At 38.5% G+C, this 21,755-nt stretch overlaps 3 protein-coding genes across 3 annotated transcripts; 1 reads left to right on the top strand and 2 right to left on the bottom strand.

The window, feature by feature from the left end:
- Window positions 1–1,219: 1,219 nt before the first annotated feature.
- zgc:112148 (uncharacterized protein LOC550424 homolog) lies at window positions 1,220–5,527 on the bottom strand. The gene is made up of 7 exons (XM_036590351.1): window positions 5,463–5,527; window positions 5,190–5,257; window positions 3,496–3,640; window positions 3,233–3,322; window positions 2,879–3,004; window positions 1,837–1,965; window positions 1,220–1,745 (listed from the first exon to the last, which is right to left on the bottom strand). Exons 1-7 carry the CDS (start codon window positions 5,472–5,474, stop codon window positions 1,719–1,721), a joined length of 597 nt encoding a protein of 198 aa, XP_036446244.1. The 5' UTR covers window positions 5,475–5,527; the 3' UTR covers window positions 1,220–1,718.
- Window positions 5,528–8,479: 2,952 nt separating this feature from the next.
- On the top strand, window positions 8,480–10,241 carry amn (amnion associated transmembrane protein; the record flags this gene model as incomplete). The annotated part of the gene is made up of 1 exon (XM_036590510.1): window positions 8,480–10,241. A coding segment is annotated over one exon (1,440 nt), but the record flags the coding sequence as incomplete, so codon positions are not given.
- On the bottom strand, window positions 10,059–16,135 carry LOC118821430 (tripartite motif-containing protein 16-like protein). The gene is made up of 6 exons (XM_036590029.1): window positions 15,455–16,135; window positions 14,933–15,028; window positions 13,509–13,742; window positions 12,259–12,430; window positions 12,070–12,165; window positions 10,059–10,823 (listed from the first exon to the last, which is right to left on the bottom strand). The coding sequence occupies exons 1-6, from the start codon at window positions 15,953–15,955 to the stop codon at window positions 10,285–10,287; spliced, it is 1,638 nt and encodes a 545-aa protein (XP_036445922.1). The 5' UTR covers window positions 15,956–16,135; the 3' UTR covers window positions 10,059–10,284.
- Between the last annotated feature and the right edge of the window lie 5,620 nt (window positions 16,136–21,755).

Here is a 21,755-nt window from a genome sequence, read left to right as displayed (position 1 = left end):
CAAGTGGTATGCTTGCACTGAAAAAATTATTTCAAGGATTACTTTTCACCATGCTCTGCAGATATCTCTAAATAATTAGTGTTAGAAAGACATTGAAAAAATTACATACTGCACCTTTAACTGACTTGGGCCCAATCCTGTTGTTCAGAGGCACACTCCAAACAGTGTGTTATGAGGAGAAAAATAGAAACACTGCACAGTGGCTGCACAACTGACCAAAGAAACATTAAAAAAATACAAAAAAAATACAATAACCCTCATATTATCTCAGTTTAATGTTGTTTCAATGTATTTTGACCCTTTTCTTCATAACAAGCATAAAAAACATTAGTAGTATGGTAATTTCTTGGTAGCTAGCTAGTTAAATGTCATTCCACCTTTTAAAGAAGAACAGAAAAATCTGAACAAAAAGCTGGCAAATAGCTGACTTCAGCTTCACATCACAGGCATATGATGCCCTAAAGTTAACTAAAGCCCAGCGGCGAGGTAGCTGAACCCTCCTCTGCTATCCCTGCAGACTGGCAGGGTCACCTACAGAGCACCGTTAGTAGCCTGTTAATAAAGTAAAGCTCTTTTTTATTTCAGGGTTGTCCCATTTCGTAGGAGAAGATTTCAACCACTACAACAAACAAGGGGTAGGAGCAAAAATAAGGAATGGGATTGGGCCTTGGTAAACGTCACAAATTTTAGTGTAATGTAAATATGCTTAAGGGTAGACAGCTAGTGCCTACACTAGCCCAAAGCAGGAAAGAAGCAGCCCGATTACGTAAAATTGTGCACACTGTGCCTTTAAAAATCAGCTCAACGAGCAGAAACACAGGCAGAGACGTTTGAAAGAATAAGAGAAAAAGACCAGGTATCAAGCCCTTGACTAGATGAGAAACTCTGAGAGAAACATTTGCATCTGCTGAATATAGTCAGTTCGACAGGCAGGCACAACAGAATCCAAGAGAGAAAACAGTTCCAATTTCTTTACAGACAAATTCCCCAATATGTTTAATTCAGCAAATAAACTTGATGGCTTAATTGTGAATAAACTGTGCAGAACTGTGTTCTCTTTAGAGGTTCTTAATTTCACTTCACATAATTTGACCAAGGGTGCCCAAACCTTTGCATATGACATACGTTGTATGGTGCTACAAAAACCCTACACAAATAAAACTCACCTGAACTGAATAATAATAATAATAATAATAATAATAATAATAATAGCACAAGATTCTTTAGATGTTTTATTACAAACACCAGCCAAAAGAACTAGTCCCATATTTTTATAATGCTTCTCTCATGCATCCTTCAGGAATGTATATGGAATTATTACAGAAGTCATAGGTTACTAAAAAGTGCAGTTTCACTAACAGTCAAGAAGCAGAATAGGATTATTGTTATGATTAATGAAATGTACAAAATGTAGTTTTTAAATACATATTTAAAATATATAACTATATATTCTACTTATATTCTGGACAACATATTGCTGTAATTTTTATCCCACTATATTCAAATGGGATTGGAAAATAAACTTGAGAAATCTGTTTACTCTACTGATTTAATAAAATAAAAAAGCCAAAATAACTTATCCACATTCACTTGGTTTGAGAATGAAAATGAAATGAAAATAAAATTAAAAGAAGGTACAGTTGAGCTTCCCTCTGAATGCCAAAAAAAAGTTACATTAGTTAACATTAGCAGCACCAACACTGTCAATTGTAGGCACATTAGGGTCCTTGTGATTTGTTCATAGCCTGTGTGAAAACAATAAAAATATTAGTTATATTAAAGACGTATCTGCTTATGTGTGTTGTCAATCTTAATCACATGAAACAGCTACTTTACCTGCTTAAAAAGCTGAAGGCCAAGATAGTTGGTTGCCATGTTCCTCAGGTTGGTTCCAGCTCCAACTTTGCATCGAACATACCCATAGAGATTAGCCCACTGTAATACAACTCCCATAATCACCACTGCCTGCGCAAATATACATGACAAAACAGAGAGGTATAAATCTATACACACACACACACACACACACACACACACACACACACACACACACACACACACACACACACACACTGCATGGACAAAAGTTTTGGGACACCCCTCCTAATTATTGAGTTAAGGTGTTTCCACCACACCCATTGCTAACAGGTAGAAAAAATTAAGCACACAGCCTAGTAAAGCACACTGCCACTGAACTCTGGAGCTGTGGAAACATATTCTGTGGAGTGACGAATCATGCTTCTCTATCTGGCAGTCTGATGGATGACAATGGGTTTGGGGAATGCCACGAGAAAATTACCTGCTTGACTGCATTATGCCAAGTGCAAAGTTTGGTGGAGGAGGGTTAATGCTATGGGCTTGTTTTTCAGGCATAGGCCACTTAGTGCCAGTGAAGGGAAATCTTAATGCTTCAGCATACCAAGACATGTTGGACATCTGTACGCTTCTAACTTTGTGGGAACAGTACCTACAAGGTACAAACATTGTAAATGTACCCTGAAAATTACAACAATCTCTGTAAGGTCCTTTTTTAATCTTTGTATCTTTTTTTTTTATATATATATTTAAAGGCACACCACAATCAACTTTTCTGGGAGAAAGAGGCATGTTTGTATCTTTTCATAACTTGACATTTTTTAAGCCTGGAGTCAAGACAGGGCGTATGAAGTAAATGATATTTTAAAAAAGAACATGGTAACTATATGTACAGAAGATGTACCCTTGAGGGTACCACCACAGTGACAGCGTTTGTCCCCTTTCTTGAGAGTGTATAAAAGTTTAAAGCTCAAAGTATACTGCCTTAAATCATTTAAAATAGTGCTTTGAAAAGACCTGAGAACAGATCAAATATTTGCATAACCTGGACTTTGAGACTTACCAGCCACTTGATTTTGAAGGAAATGAGAGTAGAGAACACAAAGACAACCCATAAGATTGGACACACAATAAGACCAAGCCAGAAAATCCGTGACTCTGAACTTGAGACAACCTTTTTGCTGTTTGCCTAAAAAAGGAAATAAAGAACAAAATATTCCAAAAGCAAACAGATTTCATGCATTGTTTTTGATGTCTAAGCAAAAGAGTGGACTTTAAACCAGTCACTATGAAAGTCATGTTTGTAGCTACTGCACCATAAAAGCTTTAGAAGTTGGTTTAGTCTGAAGTTGACAAATCACAGTACTATTTCACTCTTTCATTAGAAGAGGGCAACAATGTTGATACATTCACATACCTTTCTGGACTCAAACACCCAGTGACTCTTCCCTTTCTCATCAACTTGATTCCACCACCTCAGTCCCACCAGCAGCCGTCCAGTGACATTCTGATAAAGGACACACATACATTTTAAAAACTACTACATAAATACAACATGACATAATTGCATTTAGTTGAGTGAATAAAATACAAGATGTGCATGCTTTTAAACAAAGTTGCAGATTACTGTAATCACTGTTCCTTTATAATACTATAAAAATAAAATGTAACTCTACCTACCTTGACTGTCCAGAAGTCACATGACAGCAGTAGAATTATGGTGACCATACAGGCAATGAAGCTACTGCTGATAAACTCACACAACAAGTAGACAAGGACGGCACTTATGCGAAAGAACAGGTGGAAGAAAGAGGCCAAAGGATGTCTGAGAAGAAAAAAATAACAATATACAGTATGATGAGGAACAATTAAACACAGAACAAGTGCTGAATTGTTGTATAGTTACACTCTGGATGAACATTTAACAATGTTTATATGAATTTTTTTATTTAAGGCCATTTTTATAGTCTTATTCAGAACCAAATCTGGATTTGTGCCATAGGATGACAGGACTACAGTTAAGTGATAAAGTGACAAAGTGAAAAAGTGACAGGTGATACAACTTGATTAACTGAAAACTTTCTTTAAATTTGTGCTCAGATGAGCTGAGAAATCAGGACAGGTAAAATTCAGAAGCATTATAACTTTGCTTTCATGTAGGCTAATCCAGTTATCCCCACACTGATCCTGGAGGAACCCCTACCCCACACATTTTAGTGTTTGCCCTGCTCCCAACACACCTGATCCAACTGATCAGCTAACAATCCCTTTCTGAGTTGAAGTGGGTGTGTTTTGGCAGGAAAACACAAAAATGTGCTGGGCAGGAGGTCCTCCAGGTCCAGGGTTGGGAACCACTGAGCTAATCCACTATATTTGCTTTTCCTGCTGCTGTGGAGGTAAAACATTGAAAATACAACTACAAATATGCAATCGTATGTACAACGACCATCTACTTCATTAAAACCACCTCCTCAGCTCCACCTACCATATAGGTGCATGTTCTACGATTTCTCTACATACTTTGTGAGCCTCCTTTCATCCTGTTCTTCAATGGTCAGGACCCCCACAGGACCCCCACAGGACCACCACAGAGCAGGTATAATTGGGTGGCGGATCAGTCTCAGGACTGCAGTGATGCTGACGTAGTGGTGGTGTGTTAGTGTGTTGTGCTTGTGTGAGTGGATCAGACACAGCAGTGCTGCTGGAGTTTTTAAACACTGTGTCTACTTACTGTCCACTCTATTAGTCACATCTACCTTGTTGGTCCACCTTGTAGATGTAAAGTGAGAGACAGTAGCTCATCTGTTGCTGCACAGTTTGTGTTGGTCATCCTCTAGTCCTTCATCAGTGGTCACAGGACGCTGCCCACAGGACTCTGTTGGCTGGATATTTTTGGTTGGTGGACTATTATCAGTCCAGCAGTGACACTGAAGTGTCTGATCACTGCTGTGTCTGATCAACTCAGATCAGTGCAACACACACTAACACACCACCACCACATCAGTGTTACTGCAATGCTGAGAATGATCCACCACCCAAATAATACCTGCGCTGTGGTGGTCCTATGGGGGTCCTGATGATTGAAAAACCGGGTAAAGGGGACTGACAAAGTATGCAGAGAAACAGATGGACTACAGTCTGTAATTGTAGAATGACAAAGTGCTCCTACATAGTAAGTGGAGCTGATAAAACAGACAATGAGTGTAGCAACAAGGAGGTGTACTTACTGAAGTGGCCGGTCTGTGTATACTGTGAAGCCCGACAGATGAATATTGATAGAAAGCAGAAAATATAACATTCTGGCACAAATGTAGAAACTACTACATAAATGCAAACAGAAGAATGACCTTCTTTTTCATAAATCAGAGACTTACTGGATTTTTGTCTTGTTCTTGCTGTCATTCTCATCCTCATCAAAAAGAGGGACATCAGCCTGGGAGTCCTGTCGATATCAGGCTTATTAGTTCAAGCAGACTTTATCATTCCTACCGTTTGGTTAGAAACAGTGTTTGTAAGAAATACATTTTTCATCAAATCAGTCGCCGTTACAGTTAAGAAAACTTCGTAACTGCAGCTATCCACTCTAAAATAAACAGTGTCTCAAAAATAATATCTAGCTTATTTAATAAGACGTGGACGCTACTCACCTGTCCCAACATTTTGGATGAACTTCCTGGTGACGTGTATGTAAACAAAAGGCATCAGTAGATCTGCCTGAAGGACCTCTGCGATTTTTATTTATTTATTTTTTTTTGGCTTCGTGGCTGCATCCCCATCGGCTGCCTTTATACATGCAAGTAACAGTGCAGTATTTCGCCCCCTGTGTAGTGCACTATATAAGGACTACGGAGCCATTTGAGATCTGCCTTAAGATTGCGTTTTCTCGTGACTAAAACAATTTCATTTAAATATGGAAAGCAGAAGGATGTGTTTCACTAAAAAGCATTGAAAACATGCCAGTGTCTTTCTGCTTTTCTATAGCAAAGGAGTTTTGGGCAGAAGGATGTTAGCGTTACTGCTACTGAGTGCTGAATGGTTAGCATTTCTGCTACTGAGTGCTGATTGGTTAGCATTTCTGCTACTGAGTGCTGATTGGTTGGCATTACTGCTACTGAGTGCTGATTGGTTGGCTTTGCTGCTCCTTAGTGCTGATTGGTTGGCGAGCTAAGCAGCCCATTGGCTGTGAGTGGAGTGGAGTGAAGGGGTTCGCAGTCACTGATGTACATGAGGCGCCATAATAAAGTCCTATAAATGGAGTTCAGAAATGCTCAGAATATAACAGAAATGTTTAAAGCTTTAATGCTGTTCTGTGTTTAGAAAACGAATGCATTCTTCTATATGAAAATGTCTACGCATTTACAAACTCTGATTTAGTTCAAATGCTCCATATTAACTCATTCACTTTGGTCTCGCTCGGGGGCGCCATCTAGCATCTGGTAATATATTTATACTTTATATTATTATAAGATAATACTGAGTGGCAGTTATCCTCTCTCTCAGACAGTTCTCTACTGAATGGAGTAACGTCTTGGAAAGTAAAGGGCTTGATAATGAGAAGGCTAGATGCCTTGTAACTCAAAAAATATATAAAAAAAATTTGTAAATTGTAAAAATTCTTCAACATTGCATCTAAGAAAACATAGATTTAACTTAACTATTCAATAATTATGTTTATGCATTTCAGGACAAATGTCTCGTTTTGTGTAAGGTATTTTTGCTGACAGTAGCTTAAATGAGTAACAAGGTTGAAAGGAAAAAAAATGGCATAGAATTAGAAAATACACAAAATGTGGTTAACTAACATCCACGCTAATGCTGTGAGAGCACTGTAATGATTTAAATGTATTCATTTATAGGTTATTTATTTACTTTCAGTCTATAATTTGTGTAACAAGGTTGAACTTTCAAAGTGACTTTGCCATTATCACAATGTCTTTGGAAATAAAGAAGATAGAAAGAGAAAATGTACTTTTCTTCTTCCCGTGATCCCAGGATCTCAGCAAATGTTTAACATAAATCTATTCAGTCTGAAGCACTTTAGCTCCACCTATTCTTCATTCATTGTTTTTTGAATGAGGCTTTTTTTATTAGTCATTATATCATTTATCAGTCTTATAGGCACAAAATCAAAACCAGCCTGTTTAATTCAAAAGGATAAACAAGGTAAAAAAAAGGTAATGTAAAAAAATAAATTATGAATACTTTTAGTACAGAAAACAACATGTAAAAGTTTGAACACACCCAGTCAAAAGACTTTTATTATTGATTTTCTTAGTGAAAATGTGTTAACACAACCTCAACAGAGAACACACACTTAAATATATATATATATATATATATATATATATATATATATATATATATATATATATATATGTATAATAATAATGTTAATAAATAAAAATCAGACTGCCATATTTTCTTACTTTTCTTTCTTTCAGAACAGTAACACAATTTATTAGAGACGGCACAATACCATTTATACTTTTATGATACAGATATGGACTCTTTGAGTTTTGGCTGATCTCGATTTCTACTTTAAATGCTACTAAGCTGTAAAATGAGCAATTTTTACTTGAGATGAGTATCTAAAAGTGGGCTATCATGTTCAAATGGCTCAAACTCTACTACTATAGAAAAAAAATACACAGCTAACATCATCACCTCACACAATGTAAGTGTGTAATATTACCAGATAGATTTGTTACAAGACTGGATTAGATTCATCCTTTATTTCCCCCTTATATCAGAGCCAGGGGTGTAATCACATGTTTTGTGTACATGACCTGATGAGATGAAAGCTGTCAGTGTGATGTCAAAACTGTTTTATTTTACTAAAAACACAGATTCTAAACTTTGGAACATCTTTGGTAGCGTTTTTCGTAGGATCTTTGGTTCTTCAACATGAAGTTAGAAGGCAGTAGACTGAGGGCCAAAAAAGACAAGACAGCTAGCTAACTGTTTGCTTTACATTTTCATACATTGCCATTTTATGTGGAAAAAACTGTGTTCATTGAATATTTCAATGGTTTCCTTACATATGAGATACAAAGTCAGTGAAATGAAACTGTTCACACTAGTGGTCTCTAAACCTCTTGTCCATGTACAATCGTCTATCATGCTATTTTAGCTCACAACTAGCTACGAATGTTGTCAAATCTGTGTTGCAGTCAGTGACAATTTTTTTTCCAGTTTTAATTTATAGCATTACAAAATGTATTTATCAGTAAAACTACTTCAGAAATACTTTTTAAAGAAAAATAAGAGACTATAAAACATACATGTTCTCTCACTGGAGGAAGGGGGATAAGATAGGTTGTTGGGGAGCCAAATCACATATCCATGCAGGCCAACTTTGACCCACAGGCCCCATAAGCTTCAACTGATATTAGCCCAACACAAGTTTTGGTACTTGCTGCATCTGATGTGAGCTGATAAGCTAATTTCCTGAAGCTCATTTTGTAAAAGGTGTTGTGTTAGGAGAATTCTGACAAACCTGGTTTCCTTCAACATGCATTGCTCTTCAGTATGACTCTATCTGTGGTAAATATTTGACTACCAAACTCCTGCATTGAATTCTCATTACCAGAGGGATTTAGTGTTTCCATGTGATAGTCACACATTTACTGACAAAACAAAGGTCGCTTTTGCTACATTCTGACTTATTCCTTTCTTTGTCATGATGGCTACCACACGAGATCTCCTTCTTTTCCTCTGCATGTTTGGTTCTGCCCTTGCAGTCTACAAAGAATGGATCCCAGACACCAACTTTGAAAATGCAACAAACTGGGACAAGGGCTCTGTGCCCTGCGGGAGTGACCAAGTGGTGTTTCCAGCTCAGGGGAAAGTGGCCGTGTACGTAGAGACGGCTCATACACTTGCTGGAATGAGTCTACCTGTGGATGGAGAGTTTATTCTGGCCTCAGGGGCTAGTTTTTCTGTGGGAGAGGGTCAAGACCCTGGCTGCGGGGCTGGTGTCACTACCCACTTCAAAGAATTTGACTCTTTAAAGTGGTTCAATCCGGCTCTGTGGAATGCTGCTTCTTCTGTAGATGACCTCCAGAAAGGTTCATATCTGTTCTTTGTTCACGAAGAAAGTGTACCTTGCCAGCAGGATGATGTGGTGTTCCGGGATGCCTCGTCTTTCCGTGTAGATGTTTCAGGGAACGAAAACACAGTTTCTGTCAAAAGTGTGTCGGTTCTGGGGCAAAAGTTCAGTAGTGACTCAGACTTCTCTCAGTTTATGACATCTACCCTTGGTAAGCTTCTATTCCATGGATCTTCATCACTCAGAGTTGATGGATCGGGCTGCAAAGATAATACTGGCTGTGCGTGCGGAAATTCCGGCAACCATGAACGGATCTGTGCAAATGTACAGTGCTCACAGCTGGATTGCAAGAAGCCCCTGCATCCGGTGGGACACTGCTGCGATGTCTGTGGTGCCATTGTGACCATTCAGTTCTCCACCAGCTTCAACCTTGATTCATATCGCCAACGCCTGCAACACCTCTTCCTAGCCCTGCCCAAGTATAAATCCATTCAGATGGCTGCATCAAAGGTGTCGAACACACATAGACTTTTGGGAGTCATTCCGTATGAAACCAGCCATGAGATCCAGGTTGTCCTCTTGGACCAGAACACAGGTTCAGAGTCTGGTGTGCTGGCTGAGGCTCTTGCCCGCGACATACTGAAGGATGTCCATGACCAAGGCTCCCACCTGGGCATAGACAGTGCAGACTTTCATGCATCTTCAGGTGCAAGTAGTAGTGGTGTGGCTGGGGTGACTGGTGGAGACGTGGCTGGGATTGTGCTGGGCACTCTGGCTTTGGTGGCTTTCTTGGCAGCAATTGTGGTTGCCTATCGTCGAGGCTTGGTCAGAACACCACGTTTGCCATCTCTTATCAGGTGGAAGAAGGACAGTGAGATTGATGAACTAGGAGGGCCCATAGATCATGGCTTTGACAACCCCATGTTTGAGAAGTCGCACGCATTGCCAGAAATCCCTGGGCTGTACGGAACGGACAGTCTGAATGGCATTACCTTGACACACTCAGGTGTGCATTTTGTGAATCCTGTATATGATGAAACTGACTTCAATGCGTAAAACATATACAATCTTTGTGCCTGCTCATCGATCTTTAAAGAATAATGACCTCTGAAAGAGTTAACTGATTGAAGTACAACTTAAGCTATTGAGAGATGAAAAGGTTTTAAGAAAATCACAATGTCATTAAGCAAGAAAATAGTTATTTATCCATTTATTACTTCTTTGACCATTCTATAAGAAGAAAATGTAATACTTTATTATGATCGGCTCAGTGATAAAAGCTAAGGTAGATTCTCAAATGATTTATAAATTCACCTTTGGACAATGAATACACAATGTTGTTTTATGTGCTTAAGAAAATAAAATACCTATGAATTTCTTCATCTCTTCAACCTTCATTCTTTCTCTTAAAGTATCATAAATTAGTCGCCTGGCTTAACAAGAACAACAGCATTGTCCTTCTTGGAGAGCCAAAACACAGGATATAATGGTTCAAGAAAGTTAGCGGTGTACGTATGAAGGAGGTTCATAGTTTCGGCTACGCCATAGAAGGCCAGCTGTCCCTTCTCGTAGTCCACATAGAATCCAATCCTGGGGAACTCTCCCACTTCATGAGAGGTCTCTACATCAGAGTGCCATGCTGAGTAGCCGTGGCTTTCTCGTCCAAAACACCATGAGAAGTCATTGCCTGTGATGCAACTGCTGCTTTCTTGGCCTTTGCGATCAATGCTTTTGTAGGTGAGTCCCACATAGGCCCCCTCTCCAGTCAGTTCCACCTCAAAGTAGTGCCGGCCCAGGTAAAGGCTCTCTGAGGTCATCACTTGCCGCCAGTACTCGAAGCGGTCAGATGTATCGGGGTAGTTGTGTTGCCACGGTGTGGTGTTACTGGCTTTTCTATTGTCCTCAGTGAGTCTCAAGAACTTGTGTGTGGAGTCAGGATTGAAGCTTAGATTGATGGCATCTGCATGTAAAATATGTAGAAATTACTTTAATATGAATATTCACAATGTGCTGGAATTGATGCCTCTAAAAATGAATATAAAATGTAAGAAATGAATGCTTATAATGTATGCAATGAGAGTATTTTACTCAATAATATTACTCAAAACATTTTAAAAAAATGGGAAATTGAAAAAAATGTTTTACATGATGCTAGGTAGGGGAGAGCAGAGCACAAACTGACATGGGGTAAAATGTAACATGAACTTTTCATGTAGGTAAATAGGTTCAAGTACAACATGCTTTTGGCCTTCTTCTTGCATTTCCTTAATCTTATCATCCATAAATTTTTATAGTACTCAGACGTTTCTCAAGAATCACCCTGAGGACTGTTTTTGTACCACAAAAGTAACTTTTTTTTACTGAATTTATTTCAATTACTGAATTGTGTGTAAAAGTCACAGGATTTACACTTATTATTTTCATCATGTTCTCGGTGCCAATAATGTAGCACAGTTTTTAAGCTAATAAATAACTCACAGCAAGACACAGCGAGGCTAAAGTGCGGTATCTACACGAAGGGGTAAACTGTAACACAGTGTTGCAAATAAGCATCCCAATGATTACAGTGAGTGAAGTCCATATCCTCCCATATACATTTAAAATAGTACATTTTAAATAGTTAATAAAGTTCTCTGTGCAGATTCAACTGCAATGTACTTAAAAATGTTTTATTGTGTTGTCATTAGCTCTTCCACTTTATGGTCAAAAATAAATTTGCCACATATGACACAGCTTCTATTCCTTGTTCATAGGCCAATTTATTTTGATGAATATATTTTTATGTATTTAGGTTGGGAAGCTCATTTACTTTAAACAACATAAAATTGTGTTGAATTAATTGTGTTGGCATCAAATTATGAGAATTTGTAGCAACAACTACAACTACAACAACTAGGCGTTCAGTCTTTCATAATTACCCCAATGTACTTGTACCACTTTCAGCTGAATTATTCATAAACATACATTTATTTATTTGCAGCAGAGATGTGTTGGTTGTATTTATAAAACACAAATTGTGCTCTAAATTTTTTTTAAATTATTTAGCACAAACCAAACTGTGTTATGTGGTGCCCCACTCTCCCCTACATTACTTTTACAGAGGTAAGTTTCAAGTTTTTTTAACACAAGTGGCTTCTTGTTTGTATGTTCCTGGTAGCAATATTCCATGAAATGAATGAAAAATTTCCAGGTAGTTATTATCTTACATTTAAGGAAGTCATCCCTAGTTACAGGCTCTGGGAAAGATGCTTGTTGTGTGGTCGGGGAACTTGGCTGCACCATCGTCTTAATACCTAGTTTCTCTGTGTGCAAAGTCAGATATCATTCAGAGGAAATTACATAAACATATTGTTTTGTAAACATCGTGTAAGAAAGTCCTTTACTTCAGCTCTTACCACTTTTGCAGAGTTCCTTGAGCTGAACGTTATAGGTGGACAGCACCAGTTCGCACAACTTCTGAGTTGATTCTTTGACAACATGGTTAAATGTGGCCAGCTGGTCTATGAGGCTGATGTAAACACCCGGTAAACAGACATCTATCAAGCCCTTTCTCCAGTCTGTGTATTCCTGCAGTATACAAGTCCAGCTGTGAAGGCACTAATCCAAACTAACATTTCCCATATTAGGAACTATTAGATTTACATTTAGAACGTTGAAGCCAAGAATATCAACAGTACATTAATATAGATTGGCTCTGTAGTTCATGAAGCTCCAACATAAGAAGCTACTATGACTAATAATTCATGAACAATAATGGGGACAATTGAAAAGTTAGTTAATTTGCTGTCTCACTGACATTATGAATCCTACTATTTCGATGCTTACTGGACCCCAACAGTTTTAATTCATTCTTAGCAAAGGGAGCATTTGGGAAGACATTTTTGAAGCCCTTTAAATGACCTGACCTGCCTTTTTTTAAATTCCAGTTAAAACAGCCATGAAGTTATTCATTTTTCAGTGTCGGGAAAAAAAAATAAGCAAAACATTTGCTGTACTTCTGACTTGCTTACAGTTTTTCAAAGAAATCTGATATTTTTCCACACCACCAAAGTTCAGTCTAACAAGTTGGTTTAATGTTCTGCTTCTCATGATCACACTTATCATACACACACTCAGTGATGCTGAGGTCTGGACCCTGGGCTGATCAGTCCATTGTTTTGAGAACACCAGCAGCGTCTTTGTTTGCCTTTCAGATTTTCTTCTTTTTTGTCTATTTTCTTTACTCAGTAATAGCTCCTTGACATCTACACATTTGTTCAGACCTATAGCGTTGAATTGTCTGCTCACAGTGGAAAGACGTGGATTTTTTTCAGATCTGAGCACTGGAGCTTGATTTTTTTCTCTCTCTCAAAGATGAAAGCTTTAAGTGCTGTTTCTCTGATGGTGACAGTCATTTTTCTCTCTGGCTATGGAAACTTTTGTCAGATTCCAGTTTTTAATTATCTTATATCTAATCTTCTGAAAAATAAATCCCAAAAATAAATAACTTGTACTTAATGGCTGTTTTGAGTGGAGATTAAATAAATAAATGTGGTCTCTGGCTTTTGTACAGTACTATAATAAGCCTGTGCATTTAAGTGCTTAAATAACATAAATGATTTTTGTGATAGTGAGCCTCATTGTAGTAATCCCAAACAAGCCTGACCTGTAAAAAATCAACGTCATTCTTATTCCTGGTGAGCCGCTCCACCTGCGCCATGGTCTTCTTCAGCTCACCAATCCTCTGTTCTAGGTGGGTCTGAATGCTTTCTGCTTGATTTAGAGCTTGTTTGTGTTCCCCCTCCAGGATTTCCAAGGTGCTTTTTTGAGCATCCTCAACTGCTGCTTGCAGGGCTGAGAACTGCTGCTCGATTACAGCACGTACTCCAGCCACAGAGCTCTGTAGGCAAAGATTTATGATTTTTAAAGCTGACTTTTTATGGGACAGATCATTTATAGTCATATGACTATAAATTATTTTTAATGAAAATAGTCTAGAATCTATTTCTCACTCATTTTTAACATTGCTGCACAATTTAATGAGCAAGAACAAAGTCATTCAGACTGGTTTGATGACAAATGATCAACTCTAAAGAAATTTACCTGGAATTGTTCATGATGATGATGATGATAGGAACCATTCGTCAAGTGTTTAATGCCTCTTTGTGAGTTTACACTGTGTCTTCACATATGGTGGTATTATGTGGGAAACTGATTAAGGTAGGGGAGAAAACTTTAGACTTCAGAACTTGTGAACATGAGAACTCAGAGAACTTGGGATAAAGATCTGGGTGGCTTCTGCCTGGAGCTAGAAGGCCCGGGACCCCCCCCCCACCCCCTTTTTAACTGCTGTAGTATTGATATAGGACTGAGGAACAGGGAGGAGATGGGGTGGGTGTTGGTTGAGGATTGCCAAATTTCATCATGGGAAACGGAAGGTAGGGATAGGAATGTGTAGGGTGTTAGATTGGAAGGAGGAGGGGCTTCAGGCATGGTCCTCTTCCCAGATTTCAGTTATTCCATAACTCTGTTTAAAGCTTCTCCACAGAAAGCTATGACATTAAATGGTTATGATACATGGCCTTGTACCTGAGACATTGTTTAACAATAGTTTTGCAGTACGAGTTTGGCCTAAAAAATCTATTCATGGCAGAGAGATACATGCATGGTGTTGTATTGTCTCATTTTGTAGTATTCTCTCATATTTACCATATTTTACCATAACTAAAATTGCATATAAAACTCTGAAGGTATGTGTGGGTTCAATAGTGGTTTTGGATAGTAAATATAATGGCTATATTTGCTTTGTAGATGTCATGACCCTTGGTTCCTGTCACCATAATTGTAAAGAAATCTGAATGATGTTTCTCTACAATGAACCATTTCACTTTAAACTACTCCAAGTGACTTTGTTTACATCTAAACGATGGAAGAATGCAGATGTTTTGAAAATAAAATGTGGAATTAACCTTTACCTCTTTGACTAAACATCATTTTTATATGAATTATCTGAGGAATGGCTACAATTAGGTAAAGCAGTGTCATTAACAACAGCAAAACAGTAAAATGTTACATAAGGTAAGGCCTCACTTCTATGGATTCAGTGTTGCTCTGTAGCTTGTTGATGGCCTGTTCTGCTGCTGACAAAGTCTTCAGCATTTCCTTCTGTTTTTGTTGAATCTCTCCCTTCAGAAGAAAAACACACACAAAGAATCCAGTGTGTGGGAGCAAAAATAAATGCAAACTATGCGGTAAGGAAGTCAGGTCTGCTTACTGTTAGTTGGACAGTTCAATATGTAAGGCATTACAAACATTCTCCCTTTTCATCTTAGAAATCTCTCCTTTGGGGAGAAGGTCAGTTTTTTTTTAAAACACATGCTTACAATGACTACAAAGGCAATTCATACTTCAGGATCATGATTTTGACAAAGAGCATTGTTAAAGTCTACTCCCAAGATCATTTTAAACAACTGGTTCCATTCACAGATGAAAATAATCTCCTAGCTGTGGAGTTATTTGAAGCCTTTGCCAACAGCTTTAGTATTTAACTTCCTGCCAGTTCACGTCAAGGTGCCCCTCAACGTACAGCCGTTAAAGGCGTAAAGTACATACCTCTATATGTTTGCGGGCCTCTCCTATTGGAGTGATGCTATGTCCCTGGTGCTCTTCTGTCTCGCAGTTGGAACAGATGCAGCAGCTGTCCGTCAGGCAGTACAACTCAAGGTCCAGATGGTGATGCTGGCAGGTGCGCAGCTCCATGTCCAGCTGTGGCTCCACCAGCCTGTGGCTCTGAAACTTACTGTTCTCCAGATGAGGCCTCAGGTGCTCCTCGCAGTAAGACACCAAACAGGTGAGACAGGACTTGGACGCCTTGCGGGGGTTCTCCATACAGGAATCACATGTTACTTCCTGAGGTCGGGGTTCAGTAGAGGACTGAGTGTTACCATCACAAGAGTCTACAGGTTCATTGTCATTACCCAAAGTCTTTGTGCTTTCTTCTTCTCTTTCTGCCACCTGGCTTTCTTCTTGTTCATTCTCCATGGCTGGCTGAGTGCTGTCTGGAATTTGTTCTGGTGAGATTTGTTCTGGTGAGATAGTTTCCTCGGCACTCATGCTATCCTCCTCTGGGGCATAAACTGTGCTGGAAGTTCTTTGCAGTTAGAAGAAGTGAAGTATGCCGCATTTCCAGTAATTTCAGTGCTATCTTACTCGCTTCCTTCCCCGCCTACTTCATTTAACGACAAACCGGTATGCACAATACAGTTGTTTGATTTGCTGGAGGCCACACCTAGTGTAAGGGTCAGCTGAGCACTCTAGTACTGACAGTACTTCCTGCATAGAAGTCTGAAAAGAGGGAGAAGCCAAGGTAATTATGTAACAACAGGACAGCAAGGAAAGCAATCACTCAGCTAAACTCATAACAAAAGAGTCATGTGTTTCTTTTTCCCTTCTGGAACCTCATTCCTTTTACCCTCGATGAGACATGACAGGCTAGGTGCCTTTTTGTAAGCTATGGGCTATTTTCAGGAATGGATTGATTTTTGCTGTATGTTTTTTAAGCTAAAAGTAGGGTAACTTGGGAGCAAAGCAACCAAATTAAAATAATGTGGACTAATTAAGACAAATTTATAGAGGCCTTGGTTTCATTTTAAAATATAATAGTTTTAGTGCTATACTTTAATTAATAACTTTAAAAAAAACGCAACGAATATAAATTATTTGACATATATGCATTCTGTAAAAACTTCACAACCTGATAGAAGACTCTCAAGAGCACATAGGTACGGAGGCTTCTTCCCGCAATAGTGCCACTTTTTAACATTTTCTTTTTGTGCAATGAAAACAAAATTGACTGCTGTTTCAGTTTATTTCCCCTGAACGTGTGTAGGTTCATGAATCATCATCCTGTACATGCTAAACTCATGCATAGATATAGTTTATCTTTACAGTAAATGACTATTAAATGACTATTGGGGCAATGTCCCCCATTTTCCAAATTGCACTAACCCCAACCTAACCCAGAATTATTTACTCTATGAGTGATCCTCATGCACATGAAAGCATGATGCTTAAGATGAACAGCCAGTCATGTGAAACATGAGGAGTTATCAATAGGAGCCCACTTATCATATGTGGAAATTAATGCACTGCTGTCACTGCCACTGTGTTTATTGGAATGACAACACAACATATTCTTAATATCTATGCAGGATGATTTGTTTATCCTGTGATTGAAACCACAAATGTCACAAAGAAAAAAAGTGACCCCGAAAACTGAAATCCCGAACTTAACCTACCCTGGAGCAGGTTAGACGTGCAGTACAAGTTGCCATGGTGATATAGCACAGTGTTTTTCATACATTTCTAGTTGTTTAGTTTTACATGCTGCACAGGCCTATAATCTTTTGACCACTAAGGACCTCTAGTGGGCACTTGAAGTCTTGAAAAATTAACCATTTTTGAACACTGCTGGCTGGAAACCTTCAACACTTCATGAAGCTCCCCATCTCCCCATCACTACTTCACAGAAATCACACAACAGAATCTTGGTTTCAGCACAAAAGTTTCTTTTAGTCTCACCCAATTTAGAGGTCAGAACAAAAAATAGTCACTGTAGGTGGAGAAGGAACATAAAGAAGTCCCAGGGAAAACAAGATTCAGGCGTGCCGCATCAGCTCCAGTCCACTCTTTGTGGCATCCCATGCTAAACCACACCCCCCACCTGCTACAACTTGTCCTCTTTTATAATGCTGGATCTGAAGAGGGATCTGAGATTATTCACAAAATCTCTCCAGGTGCTTCACTGCTCCTCCCTTGTGAACTTTGTTCAGAAGAAGAAGTTTTCTGTCTGTAGTCTTTGGGAAAATTGTTTGCCTTCAAACCATCCTCCTCCCTGTGCAAGGAGACAAAATACACTTGTCTCCTTTTCCAGGTCATAGTGAAGACAGGTATTCTCAAGTGTGAAGGTCTTTTATACTGCTAACGCCTGCTTTCACTACTGCATTTTCATATTCTTTACATAGCCGATTCCTGTGTCTTTGTTCTTTCTGGATGATTTGAGGAGCACTTTGTTCCATTTAGGCTGTAGTGGGTTTATCAGTAGAAGCTATCATAAACACATGGAAAGGAAATGTGTCCAGACATTTAGGCCAAGTGACGGGGAGAGGCTGAACACAGTATTTCCTGAAGATTCCATTCTCTCCTGCAGGGCTGCAATGCTGACTCATACCTCACAGCCATATTAGTTATACCAGGTTAATCATCCATGGTAAATCAAGAATTTAACATCTGTGGATATTTTAAATCATGACCAAGGTACAGGATGGGACATAAAGGCTCAACCACGTAATGAGGAGCCAGGCCATGCAGAGGTTTATATGTAATAAGAAGAGCCTTGTACTGAACATGGAATGTAATAGGTAACCTCTTTAGCTCCTTTCTCATGGCTCTTTTTTATTCTTTATTTTATTTCTTGTATTTCATAGTATTTTTCTCCTAGTTAAATACTTATTAACAGTCTGTATGATTGTGTGCTCTGTTCAATATGTTACATGTCATACACGTGTGCACTCACCAAGACAAATTTCTTGAGTTTGCAACACATACTAACACATCCCTGAAATAAGGCTCCCCACATGCCAAGACATCCCTGAAAGCTGGCAATCCCAAAATAAGGCTAAATGTGAACTTTAACCACCAACAGCGTTATTAACTCAATCAAAGATGTTCAATAATGATAAGACATGCATTCCACTAACAACTTCTGTATTTTTTTTTTATTTCTGACCTCTTATTTCATTTTTTGGCTGTTTCCGCTACTGTGTCTTTAAAACAGATATATGTAAATAAGCTCTGTTTTGATTGGGTGACCTCTTTTATATTGTGTCTCATTCCAAAAAGCAGTCCGGGCTAAAATGCACAGAACAAACTGATAAGTTCGCAATGATATCCTCAGAAACATCAGGACCATTTGGAAGGCTGCAGTGACACATAATGCTCACTATTTAACTGTTTCCCTTCAGTAATTCTACTACAGACTGTCTGAAGCAAAAGGCCCTTCATCATGAATGAACAGGCTAGACTGCTGTTGGCTGAATGGGCGGTCGTATGTACATTTTTCATGGTTGTGACATCAAAAAGTCAAAATGCAACTGTTGTGTTCTTTGACAGAGTTATTTCTTCAATTGTTCTCGTTTCCCTCCACTAGGTGTCACTAGGGATGCACTTAAATTACCATAATCTGTCTTCTGGTGTGTATGCGTTGAAGCAATCACCTAAAAGAAATAACACGCATACCAGGCTAATAGGAGGGTGTACAAAAATATTAGCTAATTGTCTCATTATACACATTCACCAAATTTAAGTGCAAATTTGTTAAAGGAATAACACATATAATACTGAGATTCAGCATAAGGGCAAATACAAGGACTGGTCAATTAATCACTCCATTCACATTTGTGGATATAAAGAAGTAGAATGTATAGAAAAATTGATAGAATGATACAAAAAATGTCTTCGTATTGAAAATCAGGTAGGTTGGAATAAAAGGTAGAAATCCAATTTTCAGCCTCAGACCAAAAAGTTCTTACGTATTCATGTTCATGAACAATACGTTCAATGCTGACATACTATGAATGACAAAAGCTGCAAGGAGTGTTTTCAAAACACTGAAAATGATCACAATTATTTGAGATGATTGCAATTATTCAAGCTGACTACAATTTTCCACAGTCCTTCGATTTTACAATCTTATAATGCTGCAAAAAACAGAATGTAAATGTTGAGTGTGTTGGGTTGAGGAAAATAAATGTAAATAAAAGAAAGCAGTGAATGCATTTATCAAGACACATGATGGGAGTTAGATGTTCTATCTTCTAACTTGGCACCTTATTTGCTATGTAGCTAATGTTTTTAGCTTGCATGCTAGCAAAGTGATATTTTTACTCTTAAGAAAAAAAAAGCTTTGCTTAACTCAACACAAAATTATATGTAACTGTTGACAACAGTGTAATGTATCATTTTCACAATACAATCAGTGTTAGCTACTAAGTAACCATGCTATAAACATGCCATTAGACACGATGGCTGATCAGCCAATTTGGCCACTTTATGCTTGTACTTTAATAATTGCATTCAGTGAAGAAGAAAAGAAAATTAAATCATCAATTGCAATTATTTATATGACAATTAATTGTCAGCTAATTTCATTATCATGACAGCTCTAGTCTATGCTTTATAAATTTAATTGTGGACAACTAGAAATTAAGAGTTGAAGTACTTCATATTAATCCCTCTCTGTTTAAAACCTTATAAACTACACTAGATCTAGATCTAGAAGGTACCCTTTTATGTTCATTTTCCTGGAGTTAAGCCTAGTCCTGGACTACATTCAAAATACTGTGACTATGCTTATGACTAGGGTTAAAAAGTGCTTATCACCAAAATCACCAAAAAATTTCCTTGCTTTTTTAAAATTAGAGTTTGATGTAGTGTGTATACAACGGTGCCTTTCGCCAGGGCTCTAACTTCGTGGTCTGCCTTTTGAGTTCACTGATGTGCCATTCTACTTCTCAATGCTATCTCACTTCTGACACCACTGTGGTGTCTGCGTAAAAGAACATAGCACATATCGGTGAATGCTCTTTTATATTGAAGAAGCATTTCAATAGGCAGCAAGAAATGACCAGCCCAGCGCTAACCCAACACAGAACAAGGGCCAGGGGACACAACATCCATAGAGGGTGGACACTTCCAGACAATTAACACCCACCCTCCTTGGTTACAATTACTCCAACCACACAACTACACTAATAAAATCAACAACAACAACAGCAGCAGCAGAAGTATCTTTTTAACCTGGGAGCTCGGTCACCTCCCAAGAGCTGCTTTGCAGGGTCACCCCTCCTCAGCTTCTAATGGCCTCGCGGCCCGTGTTATCATGGGCAATAATGCAATCAGGACTCCAAGATAACTTATTGATTTGGTACAGATCAGCACCTCCAGTCAAACTGACTTTATTTTCATATCATGATTTGGAAGCCTTAGCCCGCATTGACTGCTCATACGCGTTAGGCTGACGACAATATGGCCACGGAACGCTTCCCCAGGGTTTTGCAAATACTATCTTTACTTTGACTGGTACTTTGGCAGATTTGACATTACCTGCGCCAAAGCTAGTCCCACCCAACTCTGAAGAAAATGTCACAAAAAGTAATTGTGCAAAGTTGAGACCTTGAGATTCACCTGAGACCTTTAGAAAGTTGCTTGAACTTGTAACTCATTTCTATCATATAAAGCCAGTCTTACACATTTGCGAATTCTACGCTGTGAAGGTTAATGTTTCTAACAGAAACAGATGCCCTATGATAATGATAAAAACACTGACACTTTGTCAGTGGAATCTGTGATAGAGTTTAAGAGTTCAACTGATAAATAAATAAGAGGTCACTAGAATTCGTGCCATCTTTTTGTTGCTGTTTACAGATTCAGCATTAGGATAAAAGTCAGTTTAGTGCCCATAGCCCTCTCCTATCATCTGTTTTCCTTTTCTTCATCTTCAGATAGAGGATTCAGGAGCTGATAGATGATGTCTGCAGATAAAAAAGATAATACTATTTACTTGTTTTGTTGCTAGCTGAAAGATGTGACTGGGAGGAGTTGATAAGGGCTTTGCTACATGTGCCAACAAACATGGATTCAGCCAATTCAGACTGCATGACCTCAGCCTTGACACCATGACTTGACCTTTGAACTCATATTCCATCTTTTTAGGCTAAGATTACAGCAAGTCTGATAATAAAGTTAGGTGTCCTTCATAAATGTCTATCAGTCCCATTTGGCTGCCCCACCCTTCCTCCTCTTAGCATGTTTACCTTAATCCAATTACTGTGAAGGAATAGGCTTTTGGGACAAA

The sequence above is a fragment of the Colossoma macropomum genome, unplaced genomic scaffold (assembly GCF_904425465.1).
Source record: "Colossoma macropomum unplaced genomic scaffold, Colossoma_macropomum, whole genome shotgun sequence".
NCBI classification, from domain to species: Eukaryota; Metazoa; Chordata; class Actinopteri; order Characiformes; family Serrasalmidae; genus Colossoma; species Colossoma macropomum.
Note: the sequence above shows the minus strand (reverse complement) of the source record. Positions and strands in the feature narration are given on the sequence as shown.

Bases quoted from the DNA above. Each gene is read 5' to 3' on its own strand.
- zgc:112148 (XM_036590351.1), bottom strand. The intron at 3,323-3,495 runs GTAGGTAGAGTT...GTCCTTTATCAG, and splicing joins GTGACTTCTGGACAGTCAAG to AATGTCACTGGACGGCTGCT. The intron at 1,966-2,878 runs GTAAGTCTCAAA...ATATTTGCGCAG, and splicing joins CCTTCAAAATCAAGTGGCTG to GCAGTGGTGATTATGGGAGT.
- LOC118821430 (XM_036590029.1), bottom strand. From the start codon at position 15,955: ATGAGTGCCGAGGAAACTATCTCACCAGAACAAATCTCACCAGAACAA. The intron at 15,029-15,454 runs GTATGTACTTTA...TTTCTTCTGAAG, and splicing joins AGGCCCGCAAACATATAGAG to GGAGAGATTCAACAAAAACA. The intron at 10,824-12,069 runs GTAAGATAATAA...TTTTACATGCAG, and splicing joins TAGGGATGACTTCCTTAAAT to ATGCCATCAATCTAAGCTTC.